Source organism: Aulonocara sp. 'chitande type north' Nkhata Bay, linkage group LG6, assembly GCF_057382095.1.
Source record: "Aulonocara sp. 'chitande type north' Nkhata Bay isolate Kocher_YH1m ecotype deep benthic linkage group LG6, A_spYH_male_GT1.1, whole genome shotgun sequence".
Classification (NCBI taxonomy): domain Eukaryota; kingdom Metazoa; phylum Chordata; class Actinopteri; order Cichliformes; family Cichlidae; genus Aulonocara; species Aulonocara sp. 'chitande type north' Nkhata Bay.
Genome location: NC_141349.1, coordinates 14,410,278 through 14,429,902, shown reverse-complemented (window position 1 = coordinate 14,429,902; position 19,625 = coordinate 14,410,278). Strand labels below are relative to the sequence as shown.

At 41.5% G+C, this 19,625-nt stretch overlaps 2 protein-coding genes across 3 annotated transcripts in view; both read left to right on the top strand.

Annotated features, from left to right (window-relative positions):
* Nucleotides 1–2,441: 2,441 nt before the first annotated feature.
* iqce (IQ motif containing E) lies at nucleotides 2,442–10,546 on the top strand. Its single transcript, XM_086295102.1, has 21 exons — nucleotides 2,442–2,897; nucleotides 3,103–3,144; nucleotides 3,315–3,360; nucleotides 3,451–3,600; nucleotides 4,033–4,134; nucleotides 4,364–4,434; nucleotides 4,625–4,738; nucleotides 4,850–4,900; nucleotides 4,994–5,064; nucleotides 5,159–5,231; nucleotides 5,318–5,358; nucleotides 5,493–5,644; nucleotides 6,287–6,342; nucleotides 6,439–6,668; nucleotides 6,827–6,934; nucleotides 7,202–7,469; nucleotides 7,600–7,686; nucleotides 8,176–8,303; nucleotides 8,402–8,484; nucleotides 9,973–10,071; nucleotides 10,200–10,546. The coding sequence occupies exons 1-21, from the start codon at nucleotides 2,826–2,828 to the stop codon at nucleotides 10,295–10,297; spliced, it is 2,142 nt and encodes a 713-aa protein (XP_086151228.1). The 5' UTR covers nucleotides 2,442–2,825; the 3' UTR covers nucleotides 10,298–10,546.
* A 1,568-nt stretch (nucleotides 10,547–12,114) lies between these two features.
* Nucleotides 12,115–19,625, top strand: part of LOC147327459 (protein tweety homolog 3-like) — a 28,928-nt gene continuing 21,417 nt past the window's right edge. Inside the window, exons 1-2 of one of the 2 annotated variants that reach the window (XM_086295103.1) lie at nucleotides 12,115–12,653; nucleotides 13,617–13,802. In XM_086295103.1, the coding sequence (XP_086151229.1) occupies nucleotides 13,677–13,802 (126 nt within the window). In that variant the 5' untranslated portion in view covers nucleotides 12,115–12,653; nucleotides 13,617–13,676. The remainder of the gene's footprint in view (nucleotides 12,654–13,616; nucleotides 13,803–19,625) is intronic. The other variant, XM_086295104.1, reaches the window with a different exon arrangement.

Below are 19,625 nucleotides of genomic sequence, written 5' to 3'. Positions count from 1 at the left end.
TTACCTAACAGTAAAGTCCTTGAGTCTTGGTAATGAACACTGAGTTGTGTATACTTTTGAAGTATAATGCCTGGTTGCCTGTATTTTAGATAGCTCGTGGTGAGAAAGTGTAATGAAGTATAACTCAGCTTGCTCAAATGATACAGTATTTACTACTCAAGTAATGTGAAGCACTGTAAGCCCCGTGAAGCATTCACGGGGCTTACAGTGCTGCGTTCACCCCCTTCCCATTTAATCACGTGTCAGATCATCAAACAAATGTTAATATCAGAAAACGATAATCAAGATTAACACAATATTTTATAATTATTATTTAATTTTTTAAAGAGAAAATGAACCAAACCTACTTGCCCCTATTAAATCATGAATGACCGGGGTTAAATTTCAATTCCACTAGCCAGAGCCCGGCCTGATTACTGGCGGAAGCACTGAATCAAGTTAAATGACAAAATGAAATAGACTAAAAGATCTCATAAAACAACAGCTGAGAAGCAAAATGATTGACAACTATCAGTCTAGATGGTGCTACAAAGGTACAATTACATCATTCACAGGCAGAAAGGTTTTCTATCAGGGAGTTTTCCTTTCATCCCTTTATCTGGATAAAAACAGAAATTCTCTCTTGAGAAGGAGAGACTCCAAAGGGAAACTTTGATATTTAAGATCATTGTTTGAGGACACCGGGCATCATGGTGGTCCAGTGGTTAGGACTCTTGCTTCAAAGCAAGAAGTCACTGGGTTTGAATTCATCTCACTGGTAGGGGTCGTTTCTGTGTGACCTTTGGATGGTTTCCCCTGATAATCTAGTTTTCTCCCACAGTCCAATGGTAAATTGGACCATACTTGTCTAGAATATGTCCCCTTTGCCCTGTGACAGCGGGGATAGGGTCCAGCTTTAGTAGGTGTTGACCAAAATGAAAAGACATCGTGGATGGTTTGTGGGAAGTCTTTATTTTATTATAAACTATGTGATGAAGTCAAGTTATTCAGCAGACATCTGCCCCTCCCTGAGCCTGGTTCTGCCGGAGGTCTCTTCCTGTTAAAGGGGAAGAAACCACTGTTGCCACGTTCATGTTCAAAGTGAGTCATCTGATTGTTTTCTCTGTATCATTGTGTTATTGTATTTTTTGTATTATTGCAGGGTATCTACCTTTCAATATAAAATGCCTTACGATGACTGCTGTTGCGTTTTTCTGTTACATAAATAAAATTGAAATGAATTTTAATTATACCATTATCATCTCTCTGTATATGACCAAAATAGGTGACTGGTTTTATTCTAAAGATACAGACTGGTGAAGCTCTCTAAGAAAAAAGGGACAGCTGTACGATTAAATGGGTTACAATGACTTTGCTCTCCCTGAACAAAAATATGCTGGTCTGCCTGGTTGTGTGGCACTGGGGGTCCAGCACCTGTGTAAACAGTATGAGAAAATGATACAGGAACATGGCCACTCAGCTCGCTGCAGAGTTTGCAGCAAAGAGGAGAATTTGAGGAATGACAAAACTCAACTCCTGACAGTGGACATACAAAAGAGAAAGATTTGATCAGGTTTTTTTCAATTCAGGCAAATATTCTGAACAAGCCAAACTTACTCAGCATCAGAGAGGCTGATACATGTTTGATGTTAGGACAACACCCCTGTGTCTTCTATAAGGCAATAGGACTATTAGGTTCTGTCAGTTATTCTTTGAACTTCTCTTATTAGTTTTTCTGACTTTTTCAAACTGAGCTCAAAGGTTACTTTTACATCCTCATCCCCTTGACTCATGCTATATGGAACCAAGAATGGGTTCAAACAACTGGACTTCAGAATGGTCATATCTGGGCAACTGAATGGCTTTGCAAAGTGATAATAGAAGTCGATAATAATGTTATATTGGATATCTCAAGTTTTTTAGATCGTAAAGGATTAAAAACATTGTTACTCTTTAGTTTTAAAACGCACGTGAATGTTTTGCGCCTTTGTATATCCACTATGATGTATTACAGCGGTGTAAGCTGTAATGCACAAGTAAAAACTAACACACTTCCATCTGTTAATCATCTGTTTTGTAAATTATGGAGGTTTTTTTGGTCCACCCCAGATAGGATCAAATTGGGCTGTATGTGTCCCACGGACCTGAATGATTCTGGGAAGAAGAACCCACTTTCAGCCCCTCCTTGTAGCACCACTCCGAGAGCAGCGGGCAAAACACTACCTGGGCTGTGCTCTATCAAGGTAAACAGAGCTAACGGGTACAACCGGCCAATATTTTCAAAATAAGTTTCTTGTTTAAAGAAATGCGTTGCCCTTCGCTTGAAATCGAAGCGTAGTTTGCCAACTTAAAACACATTATTTCATAAACTACCATTAAATTAAGATAAGCATCACGCGTCACGTTTACTTTCGCCTGTCACGCGTTTACGTTTTTATTTTGAAGACGTCCTCATACAGTTCCGGCACCGCTCGGATTCTTTCTTGGTAATTTGACATCGCTGGTTAACGGCAGCCTGGTTGCTAGACGACTCAATCTGCGACGCCGATGGGAAATCAGTAACCTCTGTACCGAAAGACAGCAGCATTTTAACAGTTTTAAGGAAGCTATGCTCTACAGCCCACGTTACCGCATGAACTGCTTATTATTAAGGAAAGTTAGCTGTCCCAAAACACGTAAATTCCCAGTTGTAGCATAGCTAGCGTCTCTTTTGTTGCCCCCTCTGTGTATTTCTTAGCAAGAGAGGAGGCGACGTGAAGTGAGATTTGGGAGTTGGGAAAAGATGACCGAATTAGAAGTGGAAAAAGTCGAGTTTTCCAACCTAACATAACATTTATTTACTAGCGATGTTCAGTGCCAATGCTAAGACGTCTTTTCAGGCGAGTGATGTCCAAACAGATGAAGACTACGAGGAGCTGGTGAGTGTTCTGATCTGGCTGGGTTAAAGATACAGCTGTTTACTTAAAACTGACTTTACAGTGGTTCTTGTTGGAATTGCTTATTAAAAGCCTATAAGGTTCTATAATTTAAAGCCATGGTAGTTTATGGCAGTTGTTTTCAGCACTTTTGACTTCTCAATCAGAGGGGATTTCTGTCTTAGTATGGGTGTCTTACGCCTCCTAGGTTGAGGATGGCTTCTCGCTCCCTGCTGATGTTCCAGTAAAGGTAAACAAATGGACTCGTGAATCTAATCTGTGCCACATGAACACATTGTTATGTCTTTGTTTTTATGGCTGGGACATTTCCTTTGCTTTCGACGTGCTCTTCCGCATGAAACCAGTTTCATAAATACTCCTGTCATCTGCTTTGCCCCCTTCGTGTTTGTCCTCTATCAGAAAACGAAAAAGAAAGTCTCTTCTGGCAAGCCTCCTCCTTCTCCAGGTGAGTCCTGTTCGGCTGCACTGTAGGTAGTATTTTCAGACTCTGTAGGAAAACCCACCTTGAAAGTTCTGTTTGCTTTTGTATTTGTAGGGTCTCCATACCTCACCAGTCTGAATGTGAATCACAGGAGAGCAGCAGTGGGTGCTTGGAGACTACCAAGGGCCTCTCTGGGGGACACCAGATTGGACACTCCCGGGGAGACTGGCCCAGCTCGCCTTACTTCCCTCAGCAACGGCCTTGGTAGGTGTCATGAAGGCACAACAAGCTCTGTGAATGGTGCCTACATAAATACATTAACAGTGAATGGGTTTATCTGCTTGCTTGAAATGAAACAGTTTATGGAAGGCTGTACAGCAAAAACAAGGAGGTAAAGGGAAATATAGGTTTTCAGTGATTTCGTCACATATCTGAACTTAAATGCATTATTCATGCTCTGCAGCGCGTCCTCGAAAAGTGTGAAAAGGCATGAGTCAGATGCAGTATTGACTCGTGTTGGAACAGTTTGTGTAAGCCAAACTTCTTTTTAATGTTTATTAGCACATCATCTAGGCTTAAAAACAAGCATGGCACAGGCATCTAACACTGCGTTATTAAAAACAATAGAAATCTGCCAAATGAATCAGGAAACCGAAGCATGTTGACAAGTAGCCTCTGTCTGTTTCTCTTTTTCAGATGTGTCTCAAACTCTGAGATCAGAGTGTGACGCCACACCAGAGCTCCTCATGCAGACCCTGAGCACGAGGAAATCCAAACATCTCCACTCTGCTTCCAACGGTGAGAGAACGCGTTTGTGTATCAGACTTAGAAATGGAGCGAAGAGGGAGACAGAGCTGAAGGTCAGGTTTTTGTGCTGAACAGGAGACGCTTAAAAAAAGGAAAAATACTGGCTGTGAAGGGAGTATGATGTGATATTAGTGCAGTCAGTGTTGTTTTTCACGACTTACAAAGCCAAGCATGTGTTGTCTTCTTTGTGAAATCATTTACCTTCTCCCATCATTTGCAGGTTTGACTTTAGTTACAAGTGATTTCATGAAGAAGGAGGACATGTACGATGAGATCATTCACCTCAAGAAGGTAAGGAGTAACACAATCACACGTTAAAACAAGACATGCATGCCTGCACATCGGTGTAGTGACTTTTCCATCTCGTTTTTGTTCTTCTTCTCAAAAATTCTTCCTCTTTAATTTAGTCAGGCTTCTTTAAAATGTAAATCCTTATGCACTTATTATATGTTTGAGTAGTCACTGGTGCTGTTCTCTGCAGAGCCTTCATGAGCAGAAATCTGACAACCAGCAAATGAAAGCCAAAATACGACGCCTGGAGGAAGACAATGCCAAGAGAGAGAAACAGATAGAATCACTGTTGGATCCCACTAAGGTAAGAATAGAAAATTATTTGTTTTTTATTTTTTCGTGTGTCGTTTTTTTGTCAAAGAAACTAAAATGATGGAAAAAAAAAAAACCCAACTGTGCAATGTTTTTCCTGTAGGGATCTGAATATACGCGTAGTTTGGTAGATAGGAAAAGAGAAGGGAGCGTGGTGAGTATATCCAGTGGGTTAGTGAACATGCCGGGAATAAATGTAATTTTTAGGATGTGTTTATAACAAGAAAAGCTGATCCTCTTTGTCAAGGTTATCAATGGACTGAGGCAGAGGATCCTAAAGCTGGAGCAGCAGTGCAGAGAGAAAGAAAACGCCCTGAGGTAATGCCGTCCTCCAACTTTGTCTCTGTATGTTTGGTTTCTGTGTAAAACAGAATGATGCTCATGTGATTTATTTATTTTTTTGCTTGTTCAGTAAACTGCAAAGTGAGCTGAGGGCCACCAACCTGGAAGAACTGAAGATTCGAGTCAAATCATACTTTGAGGAGGTAAAATCAGTCCCACTTTGCCCACTGTGAGTTTGGTGGTGTGTAAAGGAGTTCAGTAAAGTGGGTCTGTTTGCCTTTCCTTTTAGATCCAGAGACTGAGGATGCTTCTAGAAGCAGCTGAGAAAAGGTGACTGACACACACGTGTCTGAGTGTAGCCGAGTTCAGGAGAATCACGGATCTCCGTCGTCATCATTATAAAAGGTTAACGAATAAACGAGTATGTTTCTGGCATTGAGACTTCCTTACCTGCTCTGTTGCAGCTGTCGAGCCGAGAGCAAATGCTCCCAGAGGCAGCAAAAAGCTTTGAGCTCCACAGTTCACCGTCTGACTGAGAACCTGGAGCAGCTTCAACAAGAGAACGTGGCACTCAGAGAAGAACTCAACACCGACAGTCCTGCTGGAGGAGCCAAAGGTCTTTTCTCACACGCCACAACGTAGTGCTGAAAAAACCAGCAAGAGTCAGATATCAGTGTAAAACGCCTACAACTCGCTGTATATTTTACATACAGTATGTACATATGTATAAAACCGGGAGGAGTAAAAAACCAATGATACTGGAACCAGTGTGTTCTATATGTTGATTTAGGGTCCCGTTAAAGGAGCTTGTACTAGAAACATGCCTTCCTGTCTCCTAGTAAAGCTCGCTGCTATAAAACAATTGTATTGTTTTTAAATCCTAATTGGTTAATACAGTTTTTCTTTATGATCTACGTAGGTTGCCATTACTGATTACATTCCAGCTAACATTAAGTGCAATGCAAAGACAAAGGAAACAAAGGAATTGGTATTAGTCTTTACATCTGTGCTGTTGGGCGAAAGGGGCAAAAAGTCCTTGTGGTCATGGATGCAGGCAGCTTCCAGAAGACTCAAAAGTTGTAGTTTTTAAGCCACAACTAAAACAAAATGCTGTGCCTCCAATTAAACACACAAGGAGACTAAATGCACTTTGGTCACAAGTGAAAATCCTGGAGATCAAGAGGATGGTCATAAAGTGGTTACAGTTTTCTGCTGTGTGCTGTAATGTTACTGAAAATAGTGTAATGATGTGTCCCAGATTACAGAGAGTGGAGTAAACAGAGACTGTTGAGACGGCTGTTGGAGGTGGAGAAGGTGAGAGGAAGCCGTAACCAGTTGTTCATGTAAACACGAGCAGTTGCCTGCCTCTGTTTCTAAGCTCGCAGCTAACAGACTCTCTCCTCCTGTCAGAGGTTGGAAGACAGCAAAAGACACGCCCAGTCACCAAAGAGCGCCATCCTATTGGATAAGGAAGTCCAGACCACACTCACTGAGAGTCTGGCGTTTACCATGGCAACAGAGGCAGTGGTCTCCGGGGGAACGCTCACTGATGAAAGGGAGGAGGTTTCGGAGTTGAGGGAACGCTTGAGCCAATTGGAGGAGGAGAAAATGGCACTTGAAGAGTTGCTGTCAAGTAGAGAGTGAGTGACGAGCAGCCTGAGACTGCTCAGTTAAAAAACAAAACACTACTTCTAAATGTAAAAGTCTAATAAATGAATGATGTGAACCTACCACATTATTACATCCGTAACAGCAGCTGTTGTTCTCTATACTTAATCTGTGTTGTCTGTGGTTCCAGTGATGAACTGAAACAGCTGAAGGCTGAAAGAGAAAAACTTGAGAAAGCAACAAAACAGTGGAAAGCTGAACAGAAAAAACTACACGATGAAGAGAGACGGCAGCATAAGTACACTTTCACTCCTGCATTTGGTGTTTGACATGGGTGTGATTCAGTGTGTCCACACTTTTCTTCAATTTGCATTGTTCATAAAATTGATCATTGTAGTTTTAAGTTAAAAGCCAAGTGTAATTCCATTTTAAGTCTTAAGTAATAGATAAATATGTAATAATAATACTAATACTAATAATTATGATGATTTGCAGGTGGAGTTTGCTTTTCATGCAAAGTTGTGTTTATTTACTGCTTTGCACGCGTGTGTTTTGTGTTTCCCAGACAGGAGTTGAAACAGTTGCGAACTCGGATCCAAACTCTGGAGGAGGAAAACAGTAAACTTGCACAGGCTGAGCTTTCCTCTCTTCCTCCCACATTGGCAGAGGAGACTCAGGGCAGCACAGGTGTGAGAGAGGGAGAGGAGAGGGACACGGGGAGCAAAGAGGAGGCAGAGGGAGGTGAGGAATCAGTCACAGATGACGGAGAGAAAGAAGAAATGGAGAAAGCAGCATTAGACATTCAGATATGCTGGAGGGAGCACAGAAACAGGGTATGTAACACGCTTATGCAAAGGAAGTTATTAATATCTGATAGAAATGTTATGTAAAAAAAAAAAATGTCTAGACACTGGCCCAGATTTCTCTTTCTGTCCATATCCGTCCTCTGCATTCTCTTTTAAGGACACGGTGATGCTGCAGTCAGCTTTAAGAGGCCACCTCTTCAGAGACTCGCAGCTGAAGGAGCTACCGGAAGATGCACTGAATCAGGTTTTACCCACACGCTTCCATGCGATGCACTCATATCAAGCCGTACTTGTAAAGCATCGAGAACAGTGTACTAATAAAAACAATAAATGCTACTTTTCATGGATACTTGAAGACTCATGTCTCGTGTTAAGGTTAATTTGAGCATAACGAGTGCTGATTTTGTTTTTCTAATGCTGGGTAATGATCAGCAGGTGTGTGAAGTATTTTCAGCAATGAAGGACTTAAATGTAATTTTGTTTTTCTTTCTTTTTTTCCCTTCAAACCCAAACAAAAGGGGAAAAATTGATTAAACCAGAAATTACTTGTGTGCTGATGTACTTCCAACAATCCTACTAGAGATCATGATGTCCTTAATAAGCCAGAGTCAGCGTTGCAGCTAACACAAATAACCACTAGGTGGCTCTAAAAAACATTTTCTGGTGGGTTGGCTGTAAGCTTTTGTCCCTGCTGAAGCTTTCTTATCTCTTCCCCCTTTTTTGCTGTTTCCAGGTTGAAAAATCCTCAAACTTCAGCGATGAAGCTTCCTCCGTTGGTGACACGCTGGATGATGACGCCTTGACGATGATACAGTCGGCGTGCAGGGGACATCTGGCTCGATGTAGTCTTGCACAAGAAAGGTGACTCATTTATGCACTGAATTAAAAACCAAAACAACAAACAAACAGTCAAACCAAAGAAAAAAATCCACAATTGCTTGTTTGCGTTTGTGTGTTAGGTCTGTGCCTTCTTTAATGGAAAACAATTTTCCCACGCTGGCACCAAGAGGAAGTGCATTACCACACCCACCCAGCAAAAAAGGTGAGGTTCTCGCCATCTTTTAAAAATTGTTTCTATGCAAACACATCCACAGCAAACTATCAAAATATTCATCAGAACACAGCAAAAAACCAAAAAAAGTCACAGCTCTCCATCCATCTTCAGTTCAGGGATAGGGGTTGATGCACCCCAACACGCTGTACAAATGTATTCAGTGCCTTCGTGCTACACTGTAACTGCTCAGTGCTCAGACTTCATATTCACTGATGTATGCACCTCCCTGCTCTCAGGTTCCAAATCACTTATGATTCCTTCCCCCCGGCACTGCTTTGAGTATTGATGGATTTCGCTGGAGCAGTAATGTAATTCTATTGTCCCTGTCTGCTCAGCACCAGCGAGGGCACCGTCTGCCTCAAATAAAATAAAGACTTAAGAGGGCACTCAGCAGACCTTCACACCACTACTGCCTCTACTTTACTAGGAGTAAAAAAGACTGTTTAGGAGCTTAACTGTTTAAACAGAGGCGCAAATGACAAGAAGAAAAAAAGAGTTTGGAAAAATATCCCCCAAACTCTCTGCAAGTAATTCAATGTTAATTAAACTTTACAGAATTATATTTAATGCGCTCACGTCAAGCGATCGCAACATCCGCGATGACTCAGGTCTGTCGCAGCTTCCCATCAGCAGAGCCATCACACAAACGATTGCAGGGATTTGACTGTGTCATGCTGTGATGCAGTTCATTTCAGCGCCGAAGTAGAACCATTTTTTCCTGTTAAATGCCAAAATAGGAAATCAGATGATGACAGTGATTAATTATGAACAGATCGAATGAGCATGGAACTTTCCATGTGACTGAACCGCTCTGTGAATTATCCTCAATCCTTCCTAAGCAAGAAAGTTAGGAGTTCTCTGAGAACATTGTGCGAAGCTGTTTCTGTTTCAGGAGTCCTGCCTTCACATCTGTCTGCCCTAACTGACTCCCCCATTACTTTCCCCGCCATGTCCCAGAGTATTGAGCATGTCACAGCATGCTTGTGCATAGAGCAAAGTAGTGATGTCAGCATTTTCCCCCCTATAATCTTACAAGGATGCCTCTGCATTTGATACCTTGTGGGCTTCACTGAGAGAGTTTAACCTGCATCGTTCCAGCTTCTTTTCGATCTGAGAACACGTGCTTTCTTATGGAGCTTTACAGTGTGTCGTATTGTGTCATGCTTCACTGGTTACATTGTAGTTATATTTTATAAGTTGTAAAGGACAGCCTCCAGTGAAGCTGTTTTTTACCATCTTCATTTGATGTTTTTAATAATGTGGTGAAAGGCCTATCATGAGCAACATGAACTCCCTCGCTGAGCTGTTCTAGATTCCTACAGACAGGGTTTTATTTGTTGAAAAGTTTAGTCAATGCCACGAGAGAAGAACTGGTCCATATTTAAATGCATGCTGTTAGCACTATAGCATCTGTACATGTGTCTCTGAGGGTGTGGCTGAATGGCATTAATTACTCTTTGCTGTTCTGTTAATAAGATGCTGCATCTCTCAGTGATGATGGTGAAGAGGAAGGTGTAAAGAAAAATACCCGGCCTGCGTCTAACATCTCTGCCTCCAGGAAGACACTCACAAAAGGTCAGACAGAGGTCACAGCAAGTGTTTATTTCTTTCATGGCCTTTGTTCTTAAATGTAAGTGTTAAAGGTAATTATAGAGGAGTGCGTCCACACACCTATAAACATGCGTGCTGTATGTCTCCTGCAGCCCAGAGCGAGTCTCGTGACATCGATGAAGACGCCGCTTTCTATTCTGATGATTCTGATGACATCATCGTGTCTCCGTCACGCCCATCGAGAAGCTGAGTAGTCACTAAGTATAGTTACTGAGTATAGTTACTAAGAAGTTTAACTTCTTACTGAAGCTGCAAATAAAAGCTGGGCTGTTCCAATAATGTTTGTAATATCAATGACAATATTCACTGTGTAACACGAGCTGCTCCCATGCCAATGCCAATAACAGGAATATTCTCAGAACGTGTCTCAGTGTTGATGTAAGGTTATGAGATGTTTTTTTTTTCTTTAATCAGACAAGAACATAAAACGAACAGCCCATTTTTGTTGAGTGTGTTATTCTTGAGCCAAATATCTCTGTTTAATTAGTCAGATTTATTTTTGCTTCTTTTTGCCTGCTGCATGGGAATTCAAATTGAAATTACAGTAATAAATGCATTTATTTCTGCTAACCTAGCAGGCATCACTTTAAATTCATCTGGCTTCATCAGACTGTAATAATCCATAAAATCACATTTTCACATGCCTTATTTGGTAATACATGAAAGTCAGCACACTAATATATTTTGCATGCTTAGTTCGTTATAGCTGAGTCTGCGGTGTGGTTGAGGGAAAGCTCTTAACTGATGCACTATTGAGCCAAACTGTGAATAAGTTATAGATCAGGCTGCTGCAATACTGAAACGGTGAGAGCAGGGGAGGATACACAGGGACTGTGTCTAATGCCAATAATACTTGTGCTTTAAAACAGACAAATGAGTCAATAAAATCAACGATCGAGTGCATTTGTCTCCACATGATCAGTGTAACTTAATTTCTGATACAGTAAATAAAATGTTTTTCTAATAAAATCTCCAGTCTCATGTGGTCCTTCCCAGAAACTATTACCTGTACTTACACTTTGTGCTTATTTTCCCAAACACTTCTGAGAGAAGTAGCATGTACCCCCTATTTTTTTTTGTTGTTACACCCTTTGTGTCCATACACTTCTTAATGTTTGAAGTCAGCTAATATCAGTTCCACTGTGTATAAAATCAAGCACATAGCCATGCCGTCTGTCTTTACAAACCTTTGTGAATAATGTGTAGTTTTAAAGAGATGGCTGAGTGTTGTGCTGTAATAGGAACCACAACAAAAGCTGATTGAGGTGTAGTGAGAAAAAAAATCACCAACACTCTGCTGACTTTAGAACTGCACAGCTCCAGACCTGCTCTGGCACTGAGGATTGTACAAAAACCTCCCAACAGTATCATGATCAAGAGTTTTAGCTGAAACAAAAGAGAAACTCTTTACTAAAACTCCTCAGAATAGTGACAGAGTTAAGTGTCATTACTCCATAATGTTGTTCATGGATCTCTTCTCATGTAGAGAATAAGTCTGAGAACAAAAGGGGTGCCTCTGGGGAAAACACAGAGAACAACCAGTGAAATATAGGATTTTATTTCAAAATGTATGTATTTGAAATTAGCCCAGTGTTAAAAGTACAAGTGAAAATATAATTTCTATGTATTTATTATAATGTAATAAAAAATCACCCTCAACACTGAAGATGTGCATCCCCTGAGTCTGCAACCCTCAACCTCTGATATCATATTTATTTATATTTATTATTGGTAGGAGACATTAATATTGTTTGGGACTGTTTTTCTGATTTTTTTTTTTTTCAAATTTGGAAATATTCCAGGAAAACATTTAAAACAATTTCTAGTGAAAGACCCATTGTGTTGCTTTCCACCTGTGTCGTAGTCATATAGGCTTTCTAAAATAATCTTCACCATTGTGGAGGATAAAACGTCTAATGTGTACTTCCACCACTTCAACACCAGGGGGAGGCTTTTTTGCGCATTTGCCCTCTCACATACACATCTACAAACTCAGGCGCGCGCTTGCAGAAACACACGCGCTCACACGCGCGCGGAGCTGCCGCAAAGCCCCGTCCTTCAGGGCTTTTAAAGCACCGTGTTTGCTTCACGCTCCAACAATACCATCCAATTGAAGAGCCACAACGCTGAACCGGCGGTCACTGTGGGAAGACCGCCGACGAGCACGAACCGTGAGCAGGGGAGGACAGCAACTGTATTATTATTAAAAAAAAATAGATAGTGGTTTGCTGGTCAGATAATTTAACCCCTAATCTGCCGTGACGCTTTTGCGGAGGGTGAAGGCAGTCGAAACGGGAGGACGTCTCGGTGAAATGTGAGCGGACCGGGTCGGTGACCGTTATTCCGTTCTTTTCAATGTGGATGGGACTACAAGCGACTCGCTCGTTGCAGCTAGCTCGGTCCGGCCGCGTTGATGCAGCAACAGCGCACGGCTGTCGTGCTCAAATCTACCGCCGGATTCGGGAAGACAATAGGTGAAGTATACGCCGGTCTGGACCTCCAAGACTATACCAAACGAGGGTCTGCATCCGCTTGGGCTTCACTAGGTAGGTCATAACACGGTTCCTACCCACCCCAGCACACGGACTTGGATGTCCACAGGCACGCAGACCTCAAAATGAATTCTTCCTTTTCTCCCTTCTCGTTGCCTTGACGACTCTGTGGTACTGCGGTAGATTTAATGGACAAAGCGGGATAGAGCTAGCTAATCTGGGTTTGCTAACATTTTATTGAGCGCTGCGATAGATAAATAAGGCTTGAATGCTGAATGTGTAAGGGTACCCGCGAAGGGGCTGACCTACATGTACCCATACAGTAAATTCAGTACAACGGCCATCCCCCCCTCCCGTTCAAGACACATTTATTTCACGAAGCCTGTGTTTTTGCAGTATGGGCGTAAATTGGGTGACGCTGTCATGGATGCTCTTGTCATGCCATAATTCATGTACAGGTTTAACGTTTGGGCGAAATGTACACTTACTGAATGTCTTGTCGGGCTTTAATTACATTTAATAGGTTATCGGTGATAATTGTTGTGCGGTTGTTATATAGTATAATATAGTTATTATAATGCATTGTGATACTGGCAATAAGCCAAACATACATCACTGTAAAGGAAGGCAACCCCCCAAATAGTAAAGTCATATGTCATATTGCAGTCTTTTTGCCTTTGTAACAAAACACACAGAAACCTGTAACCCCTGTGTTTTACAGCAGGGGTGTTTTATATTGGTCCAATGGGAAATGATCACGAAAGATTCAGCAGCTATACTCTTATTGAAATTAATAAATTGTGAAAATATATGCATAACTAATGAATAAAGAGGGTATCCATTATATTGGCATTTTTGACCCGCCCTGTTAGTGGGTATTGATTACTGTTAGGTCATCACATTAGCCTTATGATAACATGCGAATGCTGCGTCTTACTCTTCATCTAATGCGTTTGGTGACATTAAAAGTTGCTTCGTGTCCTCCTCAGATGCAGTGATTGGCTGTTTCTTTTACAGTGTCCCTGTGAGGAATCGGGCTAAAGAGTGAAGTGAGAGCCGGCAGGCAGCTGCATCAGGATGGCGGCCGTGGTGAATTATTCTCCGCCTTGGTGGGTGAATCTGCTCCACCGGTTGCCTCATTTCAACATCGAGTTTCAGACAGTGAGCAGCGACTTCAGGCCAGAGGACTCTGAGTACCAGAAGGTAAGACAAGTGCGGGAGAATAATTACCTCCCACTCAGAAATTCATCATCTCCTTCATCGTGCAGCATTGCCTCATCATCGTACCTCCTGCCACATGCCCACACTGTAATTTCACAGCAGAGTGGCCAAGTGGTGACTGAAGCCGTCCTGCAGCCAGAGTTGTGGGGTCTCTCCCTGCATCGATCAGTGCGCTGTGTGAATGTGTGTGTGTGTGTGAGAGAGAAAAAAAGAGAGAATAAAATCTGTGAGCCTATTCTTGTTCCACAGTCATAGACAGATGAATCTATATAAATAGATACTGCATATGAATAGCCTGACTCTGTAGAAAAGCGAGAAGGTAAAGGAATCTTTCTGTCTTCCATTTATTTTCTGCCAAATACGTTTGTAGTCCACGTAGAGAGTAAATAAGGGAATAGAAATGCAATCTCAAACCCACTCGTGCTTGTCTGACAGTGGTTTAGCCTCTATTAGCCTTTTTAAAGACGTATTTACATTTGTAAACAGTGACTGGTTCATTGAACTGAAGTCTTGCAACAGATATCCGGATATTTGAATTGCACTGTAAGTCCCAGACCGTGGAGAACCTGTAAATCAATGAATTTAGTAATCAGTTAAGACTTATTTTTTTGCAAATTAAATTTAGTTTGCTGTAGAACTCCTATTCTGACACATAAAATATCCAACATAACACAGCGTAGTACTAAGCACCGAAGGTACTTATAATTTCAAAAAATAAAATCAAACGAAGTAAGTAAACACTGTTTTACACTCTGAAACTATAAACCTTTGTTAACAGTGCTCCTGGTGTTTTTTTCACCTTGTAAAGCGCGTGGCATGATGCAGTGTTGGTAGGCTGGAGCAGCTACACAGAGCTGTGCAGGACCCCGTCTACGTGCTGAAACTGTACTGTCACCTGATGGCAGTGCCAAAAACACATGGAGCAGTCAGTAATGTGGGCTGTTTGTCCCATTGTTTGTGCTTTGACCCCTGTCATGATCAAACAGGAAAAAACAATGAAAAAAGCCATTGTCTGAGGTCTTGTGATTTTTATTTTTTTATATTTACATTTTTTTGCCCTTCTTCTTGTTCATCGAGAACTCTGCTGTTGTTCCCCTCAATCTCCAAGCCAACTAGTCAGCCAATTAGCAGTCAACCTATGAATAGCATGATCGACGTTGGTTAAATTCCCATAATTCTTCACTCTGTTTAGCAAAAAAGGTACCAGTTGGACACCAGCACAGGCCATGAATCCATATTAAGTCTGTGTAATCATCTGTGGACAGATTGGGTTTTTTTTTTTACCTTTCAATGATAAAATGTGGTGGTTTGTGAAAGTATCATCACTCTTGATGAACTGCTTGCAGCTCATACATATATGCAATCTGTAATATGAGGTAGTGAGTAGGAATTGATTTCTTGGCTCTCTAGACACCATTAGAAGTGTAGGAACCAATGGCCACAAATAAATCACAGACAATTTTGAAAACCTATTAATATGTAAAGTCATTTATCACTGACAGAAATCCCAATGTGATTGTCCTACTTGTATATCATTATCAGTGTAATATCTGCTGATTTGCGAGGGTTGGTTGGACAAAATATGCAGTCAGCACTTTGTGCTCTCCGATGGTCCGTTTTTCCACAAATTTTCAGCATTTTATTGGATTAAAATGAACCTGATACTTGGAAAAAACTAATGAGGAAAAATCCCAAATTAGATTTCTTTGAAAGCATAAAACTAATTGATATCATTCTTGGATTAAACACTGACTGAGTCAGGAACGGTGCATTGGAAAGCAGCTTCATCTTGAAAGGGGGGGGGGGATTTGCCCCAGTTTTGCTGCATTTCATTAGAATCCTCAAACAAGGTGACTCCCAGGTCTCTGCAGCAGTAAACCCAGCCTCGCTAGGCCATATAAAGCAAAGGCACATCACTCAGGATCTCACATTTCATGCACCGCAGTCATCCCTCAATGCATTTGCTGACACTACGGGGAGAGAAGGGAGGGCGTACAAGTTCATGCGCTGAGCGTGGGAAGGCACCCACAGCCACGAACAAGGGGAGGGAGATGAGAACCGTAGAGAGAAGAAGGGAGAGAGGAGGAGGAGGAGGAAGAGGAGTGAGAAACATAAAAAAGGGACTGATTGGAGCCGAGAGGAGAGAGAGAAGGCTCCATGAGCCATGGGGGGTGCTTCCAAATTGCCAAATAGCCACTTCCTGCGAGCTATTCAGTGTTTAACTAAGGGCCTTTGTAGATGTGTGTGCCAATGTGTTTGCCCACTGGAATTTTAAGGACCCCCCTTTTAGACTAATTACATCCTGACATATTTTAGCAAACGAGGCGGTTTCTATGTCAGTGAGGATTTTGTGCTACGACCATACGTTTGTTTGTACAGCTGTAGACGTTGCGTGCACTGTATTTATATATATATATATATATATATATATATATATATATATATATATATATATATATATATATACACACACACACACACACACACACACACATACATACATATATGTCACATACAGTATGTTCGCTTTCTGTGTCAGCGCATTTAGAGCTTGCTCGTTGAGATGAGGTCACACAGCTCCCTTGGGGGGGTTTCGTGTGTGTTATTTCGCAAGTGTGTGTGTGAGTGAGTGAATGTAGGGGTTCCATTCAGGGTGAAATCGTTAATTCTGGCTAGACGCAGAGGAGGGAGAGATAGAGGTTGAGAAGGACAAGGAGAAGGAGGGTGAGTTGGACTGGGGGGAGGGTGAAGGGGAGGGCTGGAGTCTGTTGTGGAAGAATGCTCTCTTTCTTTCTTTCACTCTTTCACTGAAGCCCGTCTTTAGATTGGCTCAGTATATCTGTCTCAAAGGCTTTCATGCATCTACTCATCCAGCTGAGAAGCACATAAACACTCGGGCGCACACATAACAAACAAGGTCTTACACAGTGTCTTTCAGCACACGGTGTTCGTCACCGCACCACGACATTTCTCACACACACACACACACACACACACACACACACACACACACACACACACACACACACACACACACACACACACACACACACAATAGAGAGAGATTCTTCTGTGCAGTGTTTTTCTTTCTGATGTGATTTGGCTCGGGTTCATTTGCATTCAGCTTTTGAAGCTGGTCACAAAAAAAAAGAAAAAAGCTCTCCTCTCACACCATGTCTCACTCACTCACTGGTCTGTGATGACTTTGACTGTAGTGGGGATGCTGACTCTGTGGCTTTGTGAAGAAAACCGTTTGCGTTTTTTTTCCTGGATAGCTGAAATAGGAGCTCTTATCCTGAGGTTCTGCATTTGTGTTCATCTGTTTGCGTTATGGTGGAATCGCAAAGTCAGCTCGCAGCCACAGTTAAGCAGCTGCAGAACATTACAGAGGAATCATGTGACCTGTAATAACACACACTTTCATATTGCCAGTTGTGGAAAGTAAGTCAGTAATTGGTATTTTGGATGGTTTGCTACAGTTTGCACTGAAGAAGGCATTTCCTCGTAGCAGTTTAGAAAGATGATGCTAGCGTTGAATGTTTTTTGTGTGCGCTGTCCATGCCTTTATGCTTTGGTAGCTCTTTGACCCAGTGGCACAGGTGAATATTAACAGAATGAACTTGAGGTCAGTGAATGCCTCAGGAAAGAAGTTGAGAGGATAGTAGGCCAAATTACAGAGTAACACACAGGCAGGGAGAGTGCAAGGACAACTCAGTGAAGTGGAAGTGATTGATCCTGTCATCTCAAACACACACACACATGCATGCACACTTGTGGGAGTGCATGTACACACACTTAAATGGGCAGATTGAAAGTAGATCAGTGTGCCGGGGTGTTTAACGTTTAGCCCCTCCTCCAGCCTGCAAGCTGATCTCTAGTGTGGAGATGTGCACGCACGCACACACTAATGTACACCCAGGCTCACCATGCTTATTAGGGGCTAATTGATCCACGCCTAATCTGCACTGATGGTTTGTTAGCCTGACAGTTAATCTAACAGCCATCAAGCACACCAGGAGGAGTTCTATAAGTACTAGGTCAGTTGTTGTTGCTTTGTAAACATAACAGTCATGACTCGCTGATTTGCACTTTTCACTGGCAGGTGATCATTCAAATCATATTTCCTGCAAACTGTGAGATATCTTTCATTTCTAGCTGCTTAAACATAAACTTTCACTTCATTACGTCTCTTAACCACACTAAGCACTGAGTAATTTTGGGGTTTGATAATCTCCAAGACCCAATTTGTGATGGGTTAGGGTTTTCACTTTTTTCTACTGAGTACTGAGCCAGCCCTTATCTCTTTACAGTTTGCTTCCAAGGTGCCAGAATTTGTTGAAACTTTTTAGTGGTCTTTGACATACATAAAAAAGTAATGCACCAAAGAGATGATTCCCATATCTCAGCATTTCAGTGCAGTGTCTCCTTAAAAGATCTGAGTGAACTGGACAAGTGGAGGACACAAAACAGATGTATTAAGCAGATGAACAGTATCTGAAAGTCATGTCCTTAAGAAACAAAAAAATAAACAACGACACGACACAGGACCTGTAAAATGCATCTGGCCTTTTAGTTGATCCATCTATTGTTCTCCAAAGCTTTATCGGGAATGGTGTCGGTGGAAGGGTGACTGTGAAGAAGTAATTCTTTAGGAGGGGAAAGAGGGAGAGAAAGCTGAGGTATGCCAAATTACACAAGAACTGCACTGAAAATCAGTGGCAGTGGGACTTACGGGGTGACGAATCCAAATTTGAAAGCTTTTGTCCAAAGTGTTGTTAGTCTGCACAGAAGAGGTAGAACAGTGTGTGTCTACAGCCATCTGTAAAACAGGGTGGAGACTGTCATTGTTTTGGGAGAATTATGAACAGAGAAAAGTATCATCAGATTTTGATCCACCGTGCAATACCATCTGGAAAGCATCTCATTGGCAAATCCTTTATTTTTCAGCATGACAATGATCCCAAACAGTGCTACAAAGGCATACCTGGATAGAAAAACTATCGGGCATGAATACTATCAGTGATAGCATTGGCCTTAGAGGAGGATCATCTTTATGGAACAAAATGCAGCCAGCATCCAAAGAAGAGCTTTGAATGTCCTTCAAGAAGCCTGGAATAAGAAATTAGAAGAAAGTTTGCCTAAAACGGTTTCGTCTGTGCTGAAGAATAAAAGGGGTTTAATATTCCAAATATTGACTTTCAAGCTCACTAAAATTGTACAAACTCTGTTTATGCCTTATATGGCGTATCTTATTAATTTTCATTTACACGTGTTTAGGTAAATTTCAATGGTGTTTTAAGACTTTTGCATTGGATTGTATATGTAATTCTTTATATGAACAGACTTAATAGTCTGTAGTATAGTTTATCTATAGATAGCTTTATTGTATGTAGTTGATTTTAGTTGCATTTGTTTGAACTACTTGCTTTTTTGATGATCTGTTTACTAGTTGTTTTTCAGACGCCCAGGTTTTCTGTGAAAATTGCTTTTTTAAAATCAAAAATGCACACTCTGAAAATGTGAGTTTATTGATGAAAAAATGACATTTAATTCGTTTTTAAATACTGTTTTGACTAATGCCAATTTTTAAGCCCTGCAGTTTGATTGCATGGCCTAGCCTACGTTTTTCATGAGTTTAAGCTGTGTTTGGAGGCTTGGGTTTTCACCTTTCAGCCCATCATATGGGAACAGGAGATTTTCTCTGTGTTCACAGTGAGTTTCTTTCCAATGTTGTAGCAAAGCATGTCGCAGCCTTGCTGTCTCACTCATGCTCTGTGTTTAATTGGGTTAACCAAACAATTGTAT

What these genes read in the sequence shown, in the direction of transcription:
- iqce (XM_086295102.1), top strand. Translation starts at nt 2,826, where the DNA reads ATGTTCAGTGCCAATGCTAAGACGTCTTTTCAGGCGAGTGATGTCCAA. An exon ending in GAGAAAGAAAACGCCCTGAG is followed by an intron (nt 5,065 to 5,158) that starts GTAATGCCGTCC and finishes TTGCTTGTTCAG; the next exon opens with TAAACTGCAAAGTGAGCTGA. An exon ending in GGCTGTTGGAGGTGGAGAAG is followed by an intron (nt 6,343 to 6,438) that starts GTGAGAGGAAGC and finishes TCCTCCTGTCAG; the next exon opens with AGGTTGGAAGACAGCAAAAG.